This window comes from Teleopsis dalmanni, chromosome 2, assembly GCF_002237135.1.
Source record: "Teleopsis dalmanni isolate 2A chromosome 2, ASM223713v2, whole genome shotgun sequence".
NCBI lineage: Eukaryota > Metazoa > Arthropoda > Insecta > Diptera > Diopsidae > Teleopsis > Teleopsis dalmanni.
The window spans coordinates 126,734,968-126,746,661 of record NC_051847.1 but is presented as its reverse complement, the minus strand read 5'-3'; the positions used below and the strand labels follow the sequence as shown (position 1 = coordinate 126,746,661).

The window sequence follows — 11,694 nt, the reverse complement described above, 5'->3', positions numbered from 1 at the left end:
TTATTTTCTGTTATATAAGAATAAGTATAAGCAACAATTTCTTTGTTGAAAAACGATTTTTTTTAAAACATTGAAAAATCACATTAAATGTTTTCAATACAACTATAACTGAAATTAGTTTTATATTAAGAAAAATTTAATTTTTAATTTAGTTACACTTTATATTACGATTTCATTTATTCTGTTTAGTTTTAATCCCAACAAGTATTAATTTTTGATGTATTGTTTTTTAATTTTTTTTTTCAGTATTTCCTACGAAAGAACTTCAAAATAAATAAACATATAGAAAATGTACTCCGATAAACGGCTGGATAAGTCTAGTTTGGCGACGCCAGCAACAATGATGCCAACCACTATTAATGATGTGCATCATACGCACACATTAACACATGTGCATACACATCATCATCCCTTGCATCCACACCATATACAAACACTACAGCATTCACATCCACATCCGCATCCGCATACACCACATCCGCATGCCCACGCGCATCCTCATCACGTACTGCAACAACAAATGCAGCATTTACAACATCAGCAACAACATCAACAACATGCGTCGATGTTAACACAACAGCAACAGCAACAACACCAACAGCAACACCAACAACAGCATCAACAACAAACACAACAAAGATCACATCAAAATCAACAGATGCAACATCAAATGCCTTTGCATCCACAACAATCGCAGCAAACACAACAGCAACAACAGCATTCACCAACGCAACAACAAACCACACATCATCAACATGTTGCAAATCAAAGTCAGCAGCAAACGCAACAGTCACAACAACAACAACAACAACAACAACAACAGCAGCAGCAGCAGCAGCAGCAGCAACAACAACAACAGCAATCGGCTATGTTCACGCGGTACGTAGAGTAAAAGCAATAAATTATTTCGTTTCTCATTAAAATTATTTTAAATCGCGAATTGTGGGCAACTCAAATTATTTCAAATAAAATTATTGGAACTTTAATTTCTTAAATGCGTTAAAAAAATCTTTAAATTATTGCTTTGTTTATTAAAAGTGAATAAGAAAATAATTCATAAAATTCATAAATTGCAAAATGTAGTAAAAAAAATATATTTAATTTTAAAATTGCGGTATCGCAAACACAAAAAGTGTCGACGATTTGACGTATTTGGTGTGGGTGTGTTTAGATTTTATTAACTGTTTTTATTTTTTTTTTAAATTATTAAAAAAAATTATCCAGTTTTGGGCGTTAATTGCTCATTAAATTCAGTAGCGAAATAAAAACGAAAAATATAATTTATACATAGAAGTGGGCTCAGCTCCTCAAAATCTGTAATTTCGACAGTCATTTATTTTTTTTTCGAAAAAAGAATAAATGCTTTAGAAATTATTAAAAAAATTAATTAAAATGTTTGCAACAATTTTTAAAGCATATGAAGAGTTCTGCACAATTTCAAGCAATGTAAATGCTAAAATGTTGTTATGGTAATAAATACGATTTAATTAATATTGAATTACTGACGATTAAGATATCAAAAATTATTTGCAAAGCTAACAATTATGCAAATAGTTTTATCTTTCAATTAATGTATAACATAGATTGCCTGAAACATTTTTTACATATATATTCGCACAGTCACATACGTGCAGATAGAACAGAAAAGGTTTCCCAATAAAGTAAACGCTCACAAACTGAAGTTATGTACTTTGTTTTACGGATGTTCTTATTTTCGAAATATCTAATTTGTGAATTTATGAAAGTATGGTGATTCCCTATTTGTTGACCACAGATTGGTCCCGAAAGCCTTTGTGCCTTTCGACGCATCATGTCGGTACAACCATAACACAACCTTAGCATATGAGCTAAAATTTAACAAGCAAAATAATCCGGTCAATTTAACCTGTAAGAAAAATAACAGCGGTAAAACTTAGAGATCTAGTAGTTGGTGGTGAGTTAATCAAAAACCAAATGCGACTTTTGAAGGTTTTCCATATGCACAGTTGATTAATAAAATTGAAGGCGTTTTCATAGTCGATAAATATTTATAGCATAATTTTTATTAAGAAAAATAATATAAATTTTAGAAAACTAAAGTGATGTTTATATTTCTATCCAATTCCAATTCATAATAACACTGAAAAGAATTGCAGAACTGTATCTGTATTAACTTATGTTAGCTAAGTTGAGTTATTATTTACTGTGATTCTACGAATTTGTAATACTTAAGATGGTGATCTATACTGATGCCGTAGAAACCTTAGACGCTAACAGCGAACTGAGATCTCCTAAGAAGGAAATCCTCTGTATGTTTAACCAACTAATATTGTAGTTTCAAAACTACATGCTCGTGTTAATCCTTCGGTAAGAAAACTTGTTTCTACCGCTAAACACTTACGTCTAACAATAACAGACCATTTCACTATAACTCAAAAGTAAACTTAACTACTACTTTCGTCGTTACTACTTTTTCTCTTTTTCATCCCGCTTCTTCTAGGAAGAATTTATAATCATTAGTACACAAATTTATAGATGCATTCTGTATTCCTGTATTCTTTCTATCCGGTAAAATAAGAATTACTTAAAGTAACTGTTATAGTGTAACTTTATAGTTGTTTATATAAACAATAAAAGTAGATGTGAAACACCTTCTTCGTCTTCCTTGCAGCTGTAGCATAACATCTATAAACACAAGAAAACATTCAAAAATGACTCATCAGCAATTTTATTAAATGGCTAATATTCTACGGGGCATCTAAACTCGATGGCTAAATAGATATCATCTATTTATTTAATAGATATCATGACATTTTTACACATTAAATGCTTATTATATATTTCCAATACTACACTATAAGCTTGAATATTTGAGTAGCAATAGACTTTATGGTCAATTGGTACCTGATTTTAAAATTTTTATTGATTACTGAAATATTAAGATTTTTTGCATGTTAGAATTGTAAATGTCGCATGCCTTTCTGGTCATTCATATTGCAATTTAATATTGTTAGTCATTATAGAAATACTCATAAATAAATATTATGCATCTAAAAGTTTTTAAGTTTTATAATTCAGGAATAGAAAGTTGATCAAAATGCTTGGAATGCATCAAACTGACTAAATAAATTCTAGATCAGTTCGACGCGACAGAAGTTAATAAATATCTCAAATGAAATATGTGCCACTACTCTATTTATTAGTTTATCTAATAAGAAAGTCATTATTATGAAAGTAAACAAATCAAATAATATGAATATTAATGGATAATTTTTTAACTCCAAGTCCTCTCCAAGGGGTTAGTTTAAATTATTAGAATATTTTTGCAAATTTATGCAAAGTTTAACCCATTTTATATCTTTCTCAGTGAAAAATTTTTATATTTGCAAAAAGTTACAGTCAGTATTATGTCAAATTACTAAAATTTGAATTCTTTTACAAAAAGAAATTCCTAAGTATTGATAATAACATATAAACAACGATTTTGCAAAAAAAAATAAATAAAACTAATATAAAATGAGTTTTTGATTTCACTAATTTTAATAATGATATGCGAAAATGATTCACTACAATGGATTAATCTCTATAGATACAAATATTTACATCTTTTTATAGTGCAGTTAACCAGCAATTTTTAATTCATAATTTTTTTGGTGGTGGTAACTGACATTAAAAAAGTTGTACACTGACTGCGTGCATGCATACAGGAGTTTGCATAAATTAATAATAAATAATAGATATTATTATTTATTACGTAGTAATTAAAAAGTAACACTTATTTATATAAGATTTATATGTTTCATAAATCTGTTCATATTAATTTATTTAAATTTATGAATAGAGATTTAGATACTTATTATAAAGAGATTTACATACGGTATGAGTGTTGCATTGTTAACTTTAGTAAATGATGTTATGAATTATTAAAAAGGTCTTAAAATTACTACCTATAATATTTTAAGTTCACATTTAATCAAAAATGAAGTAATATTTCTTTGTCAGATATTACAGTGGGAGCTGCAATTGCTTAGTAATTTGTAATTAAACATTTAGAGTTTAAATTCGAACAGTCGGCATTTATGTAACAAACATATATGTCATTAAATGATAAGAATTTATTAAAATTCTACTCATAATTGAGTTATATACTATTTCATAGTCCAGAAATGTGGCTTATTTGTTCAGAAATCAAAATTAAGCCTATAAAAATCGAAAAAGTGAAGCGAGTAACAAACTAGACGTGTTCAAACACAGACTAACAAAATTCGTAGAATTCATGACGAGGGGCTTTGTTCGGATTGGTTTGCATCTAGCAACTGTTTAAGCCATTGTGTGGTCGAAATAAAGCATGAAACGTTGAAATATTTACTATATTTCAATTAATTATTTAATTGTCTACAGCTTTAGGAAGAGCGATCATCGACCGTCTCCCTGTCCAAACCATTTGGACGATGGGATGGGATTTAAATTATTTTGCTTATTTAAAACTCCTTTATATGCTAACACGGAGTCTGTAGTTTGAAAGGGTTAAATTTTTGATAATTGTTGTTTAAAGATTATATACTAATAAATAAAGTAACAAATGTTTCCAAAACCCTTGAAGATGGATATATTACGGATTCGAAGCATTTATATGGTAAGATCAAGAACTCGCTTGATTAAAAATTAAATTTTTTGACTGCGAAATTTTCTCATTGTTTACCACTTTTCTATTTCAAATTAGTTTTCTTATACACTATAATTTATTAATTAGTAAAGTTATCATTACGTGTACTCGTAAATCTAAGATATTCTAAGCAATCGTCAAGACTGTTTTTTGCAGTATTTTATTGAGGCTTGTAAAAATTTATCCAGAAAGCCGCTGGTAATGCTAATTTTTTTCTTGCAGAGAATTTTAAATAAATATCTTTAGATTATTTCTTACATTTCTTATTTCAATTACTTATATCTCTACTCTATTACATATAAATATCTCTAGATCATCTCTAACATTTCTTATTCAACTTTCAAGTAATAAAATAATAAAATGTTTACAATATTATGAAATTTTTATAATCACATTTTTTTAGCATTGTTAGAAATACGAGTAAATAGCATTTTTATATGATGCCAAGGTTATTTCAAATGTTATAGATAAATTGAATATATCGAATTTTTAATATAACCTCAGTGCCTACTAGGAAAATGACATTTCAGAGTTGAAAAAAAAAAAAATAAATAAAAATACAATAAATTTTTTAAATGTTTGGTTTGGCAATTGAAGGCGGTTTATAAAGTGGCATAAAATCCATATTATGTGCCAGTGTTCCGAGTTCGATTCACATGCTGTTTTAACTGGCATTTAAAATATTTTCGAACTAATTTAAAATAAATCAATTGCATAAAATATAAATATAAATATATATAAACATAATTAATATAAATAAAATAATAAAATTTCTTTACTAAATTACACAGGCAAATATAACACTATACAACTGAGATACAAAAAAAATTTACTGTATTTTAAAATATTTTTTTTAGCGACGCATATTGCATACCTTCCTAGTAGGTATAGTAGTTCTATAAACTTTTATCAACGCTTTTATTAAGTTTTGCAGAATTGTTTAAACCTATACCTATAAGCACTTTAAAACTAGTACTCAACTGGTTCAAAAGTAGGTGCTTTACTTTTGACTGTCTGAAGTGTTTTTGCAACGCAGCATTTGCTTCAGCAATATTTGCGGCAGGCACTGCAATGGCTTCATATCAGATGGGATTCGTTATTTCAGTCGTACGTTCTCAGTTAATTTTGGTCATTCACATATATACAAATATATATACACAATTTTTCGTCATTCTGTTTCAGTTCTTGTAAAGTTTATCAAGATCTTTGCCAAGCAGTAAAATAAAAAAAGTACTTCAATGAAAATAAAATCGCTTAAGTATTGTATAAAAAATGAGGCTTACAGTGTCGGCGGATATTGTGACATTTGCTTGGGAAAACTGTTTTACCACCTTAACAAATCTATAGACAGTTTTAGGCTACTAGACAAATAATGCTGAATCCGCTACCGTTTTATAAAGAAACTTAAAACAAAAACCGTTTGCAAGGAGTGCAAATGTGAGCGCCACAATTAAAAATTTGTGCTTAAATGCAATATGCGGAGGTTTATTGTCAAGTTTAGAAAATAGACTGCAAAAGTAAATACAAATATATATATATATATATATATATATACATATATATTTATATACATATGTATATGCATATATATAAACAGATATATACTTCTATAAAATAAATAAATATAAACCAATGCCACAATTTTAAAGTTTTATGTTTGTTTGAAATTTATTTTGTCTACTCCATCACTTTTAAATAAATACGAGTAGTAATTTTTTATTTTTTTTTTCTCTAAATCAAAAATTGTAGTTTGAAGTTCATTTTAATTAATTTTAAATGTTTATTGTTTTTTAACAACAATAGTTATTAGTCGTTTTTCAATAACAATTATAAGAATCGATTCATCCATGCCCAAGCCAAGTTCGTTGCTTAAGTCCTTTATTTCAATTTTGTGCACAGTTGAAGCAGTTCAATAGATTTCATGTGAAATATGTGGGTTGATGAAATTAAAAAACACTTAAAAATAAAATGCAGATATAAAATTATTGATTTAATATAAATAACGAAAAACATATATTCAAATGTTTGAACTTTAAATTTGGAGAATAGTAATTAATTATAATTATAATTAATTTATGTGGTTTAATTAAAATAATTTAATTTCAAAACAACAATAAAGATAAAAATTTTATTTTTATTTTATTTGTAGAACATTTTTCATAAGATAATAATGAAATAATTTAAAATAATTACATATTTCATATATTTATGAAACATACTAGTTTCTATTAAATATAATAGTCACTTCCGTCTTAAAAATGACGTTGAATGACAACTTAAATTCACAACATATATGGTTTTGCCCGTGCGAATCGTGGAGTAATTTTAGCATGGCATTCTCAGTATTACGTTCCTAGATTAGGTTCTACACACAAGAAACAATACTATAGATGCTTCTACAAACAGAATAGTTTTGAAATTTAACCATTAAAAATAAAATATAATAAATTAATTCAATTATTCTACAGCTGGTTTATGATTTTGTTCTAATATGAACATAGCGAATGAATTTGTTAATAAAAACTCTCACAACAAACTAACAAAACTCCAGAAAAATGTGCAAACATTCATATTATTTATGAATAATTAAATACAAGAATTATTTCCAAGACCACTAATGATGGGTAATACTCGAAACAGTTGTATGGTCAGCCAAAACTTCAATTAATTAAAATAATATAAAAACAATTTTTGTTGTTGTAGTTCACTACTTTTCGAAAAACCTTTTTATTAAATAATTAATTAAATAATTTAGGTAAGTTTAATTGTTCGATTTGAGTAATCAAGTTTTTTAATCATAATTTTTTTTAATATAGTTTTTTATTGTATATACATATATTAATACTCGCTCCTATGAAAAGAACAAAGGACCACTTTTGTTCATTGTATGCAAATAAAATAAATTTATTAAAATCGGTTTTAACATTTAAGAAACTAAAGAAAGCTAATTTGTGCAAATATTATAAAAATCAAAATGAAGAATACATTAAACATCTCCCATTATATGATGCAAGACAAAGAACGATTCAAGTAATTTTATCCGCTTCTCATTAAACGAAAAGAAAAAATTTTAAATAAATGACATTATAAACTAATGACGAAACTAGAGACCAGAGTTATACCATTTTTAAGGGTGAATCTATCCTCTATATTGTTGGTCAGTGAATCCAATCAGATTTCTTAAAATTGTCTAAAAATTTAGGACAACCATATTTCGAACATCTTGGATGAAGTCGTCTATTTTACAAAAATTAAGTGAAAATGATATTTAATATAATAAAAAAAAGTAACAATATTGTAGTGAAATACTAAGTGGTGGTAGGAGGACATAATATTTAAGTTACATTAAATAAATTAAATATCTACAGCTTCAAACTCGTCAAACCATTTATTCACAGTTGCTTTATTGTGTTTTGATTAATTATTTTCCTTGAAAGTCTTTCTTAAGTTTTTAAAATGACAACATAAGAATATTTTTCCATTTCCTTACTTTACTGCTATATACGCCCACTTTCAACACAAAGAGTGATAATATAGAAAAAGATAATGTATGGAATTTTGAAGGGGTTTTCGTTTGTAATTCAATTCAATCAAAAAAATCTTATTGTTGCCTAGAAGACGGTAAGGCAGGCAACTTGTCTTTGTAAATAAATGTAGCGGCAATGAGTGTCAACAGCGCAACTGCTGCGACAAACGCACCTTAATATTTTTTATTAAAGCTGTCAATTGTACGACAATTTATTGAAAATTTGTTAGGAAATGACAGTAGCGATTTGTCATCATTTAAGAGATAAAATTTGATTAGAAAACATTAGATTTTTCTCCTAAGTAAAGTAAAATGTGCATTTAAATAAAAAATATATATACTTTTTAATAATTGTTTTATTGAGACATTGTTTAGAGTACATTAGGTGATAAGCGAGTATCAAACAAATTTTTTATAATAAAATAATAACTAGTATTAGTAATGTATAGTAACAATTACAAATAGTAGTAAAAACAAAAAATGTTAAGAGATAATAGTCACAGATATTATATATAACAGACCAGCGTCTACATTGGCTAGATTTTGGCAACAATTTTTTTATTCGCTTTCAGCTTTTCACTAACGAATACCTATTTTTGTTTACAGAAAATAATAGGTATTTGCGTCGATTATAAAAATTTTGCCAAAGTTTAACAAGTGTAGACGTCTACATAGAATTGTAAATAATGATGAAACATAAAGATGTTTCCATCAAATTGTACTATATCTATGTTTAATCAATTGATTTTCAACAAATTGATCTGTTTTTTTCTATTTTAACAGTTTTTCTACAAAAGTTTTGTAGTCTGGTAGCATTTTTATTTTCCTTTTCTCAAATTGCTATGCTGCTGATAGAATTGTCATTGTGAATATTGTTGTATATTATTATTTCATTCTTCATCACTACTGAAAGCACACATTTGAGTAGAATTGAGAACAGGTTGAATGGACAGGCTTTTTATGAATTTTTATTGGATAAAAATATAATCGAGAGCTGAACAAAATGTGAGTCGGTTTCCTACATTTTTCATTGATTTTATATAATAAGATATTAATAATTAATCTAATGCAATGTATACAATCTATTTTCACTCTATCAATAACCTACATTTCAAATATGACAATACCAAACGAAAATAAACTTAACAATCAAAAATAAGATTTTTTTCTGATATGAACACATTTCAACGAAATTGAATATAAAATGCATTTGATTAATATCTTACTTAAGTGCATTTATATTTAGTTGTATTATTCATATTCTATATTTTTCTTATTATATAAAATTCAATACTATAGTTTAAACCGATTAGTTTCGAACTGAATAATTACACTGCAAAAAAAATTTAAACCGAGAAATAGGCCAAAGAATAACCTCTATATATGAATATAACTTCGAACAAAACAAAAACCTTAAGAGTGAAAGAACTCCAAAAATCTCCACATATCGACTTCTTATGTTACTATATCTAATACATACGAGCAAAATTTGGACATAAAACAGGATCAATTAAAAAATAAAAATATTTGAACGATAGGGGTTCTGAAAACTCTATAAAACTATTTAAGAAAGCAGAATCTGTTGACAACAGTACAATTATAAACTTAAAAGATTCAATGGACAATTCAACATATTGCAAACTATAACATCAATTAAGCTAAGGAGCAACTGCACAGCTACGATAAATGAGTTGACCAAACTGTAGTAGAGTTTGATTTAGTAGAGAATATATTGTTGGAGAATGTAAGTTGCAGATCATGACGATTAGAAATGAAAACTACAGCATCTTGAGATATTTAAATAACTAAATATTGATGTTGCAATAGTAATTCAGTTATAATACGATGTATGGATCAATTTTTTTGGCAATCTATTTTACTACCCGTATATTTTTATTACATTTTTAGAAAAAAGCCCGCTATCTAAACATAATGAAACAGCAGTTCCGATGTATTTAGTTGCGATTGTAAGTAGGAAATGTTGAACATTTTGTTCTCAGTCAAATGTACCACAGTTGCCATAGAATCTGACCAGTACTTGTATTTAGATTTGTATAAGTTTTGTTTCAATTTGTTACACTTTTTTTTAAGTTTTCCCAATTTTCTTATATACAAAACGCGTGAATTTCTGTAACAACAGCAGAAGCAGCGAGTGCTTTGCCTACTGTTTGCAATATACTGAGTCACCTAACTGTAGACCATATGAACTGTTTAGGTTGCAGCATCGTATGGAATACAAACATCTTTAGCGATAACATAAATTAGCACAGAATCATTAAACGAAACGAAGTGAATCGAAGTGAAACGAACAATCCTGCAAAATACAAAACTAGTGCTGTTAATTAGCTTAAAGCAGGGAATATACTCGTACTGAAGTTAGTAGTTGTGGATGGACGAGTATAGTTGATTTCCCACCTTAATCCTGCAAGGCAGTAACCATAGCTGCAACAGATTGAAAACAACAAACTGAAAATCTCATTCCACGTTACTATTTCGCTAGTAGCTTACGCGATGATAATGCGATATTTACTTAGTAAATTATTTAAAGTTAATGTTTGTAAATAAAATTAAAAAATTTTAATGCCTACCATAAGAGAAACACAATGAACTATAAGATAAGGAAAGGATATAATGTTGTAGGCGTATAATTTTAAATTATTTAGTTTGAAATGAAGTTAAACAATTTTTGGCAAAGAGAATGCATTTAGAATATTTAAGATTTCATACAAATTCTTAAAATTACAACCGTGAAATATATACACGTAAGTATCTGACCGCTTGAACTGTGCTCGCCTGCGTGCCGGAGTATATACGTTTCGAAAGTAAAACAATAAAGTTTCCAGCTACCAACATTGGATATTAAACTAAACGTACTGACAACTACGTACGTAGGTACGTTTGCCTGTTTGTAAACAAAACTTTACACAGCAATTATTTTTATTTTATGCCTGCTTTTGAGGGAATTCAGTTATTTTCTGTGGTGCCATACCAACAGGAACTTGAGCACCAGACGTAACTATATACTCGTAGAACCTTGACAGTATGCAAGAGTATCATTTCGGGCAACTATAAAAACTAAGTTTAGCAACTACCAACAATAGTCAGTAATATAATGGTACAAAAAAAAAAACAACAAAACATAAACGGACAGACCGTTGTACAAAAATACCGAAAGACAAGCACAACGATAGACAGACGGAAGGACAGACAAAACTTAACTTATTGCATTGCATTTGAAGCACTAATTAATTGGAACTAAATAAAAATGGCTTAAAACGTTTTATTTTCGCAATAGCAGCAACATCAGAAGCTGCAGTAACAGCAACAGTAAGAGCAACAGTAACAGCAATATCGGGAACATCACTAACATCAGCAACATTTTGTAGGTGCTTGAATACAAAGGTACGCAGTCAAACTGACGGAGATTACGATGTGCAGATAAATATGAGTTTACAAGTTGGTGGTACAGAAAGACCATTAAATGTGCGAATCAAAAAAGAAGAATAAAAATATTTCATTTTTT

General features: G+C 27.9%; 1 protein-coding gene across 1 annotated transcript; it reads left to right on the top strand.

Moving 5' to 3' along the window:
• The first annotated feature begins 289 nt into the window (after window positions 1-289).
• Window positions 290-11,678, top strand: LOC119675676 (uncharacterized histidine-rich protein DDB_G0274557-like). Its single transcript, XM_038086883.1, has 3 exons — window positions 290-567; window positions 640-770; window positions 11,467-11,678. Exons 1-3 carry the CDS (start codon window positions 290-292, stop codon window positions 11,676-11,678), a joined length of 621 nt encoding a protein of 206 aa, XP_037942811.1.
• Window positions 11,679-11,694: the final 16 nt, after the last annotated feature.

Bases quoted from the DNA above. Each gene is read 5' to 3' on its own strand.
- LOC119675676 (XM_038086883.1), top strand. From the start codon at position 290: ATGTACTCCGATAAACGGCTGGATAAGTCTAGTTTGGCGACGCCAGCA. The intron at 568-639 runs GTTAACACAACA...AACACAACAAAG, and splicing joins CATCAACAACATGCGTCGAT to ATCACATCAAAATCAACAGA. The intron at 771-11,466 runs GTCAGCAGCAAA...TTTTCGCAATAG, and splicing joins TCAACATGTTGCAAATCAAA to CAGCAACATCAGAAGCTGCA.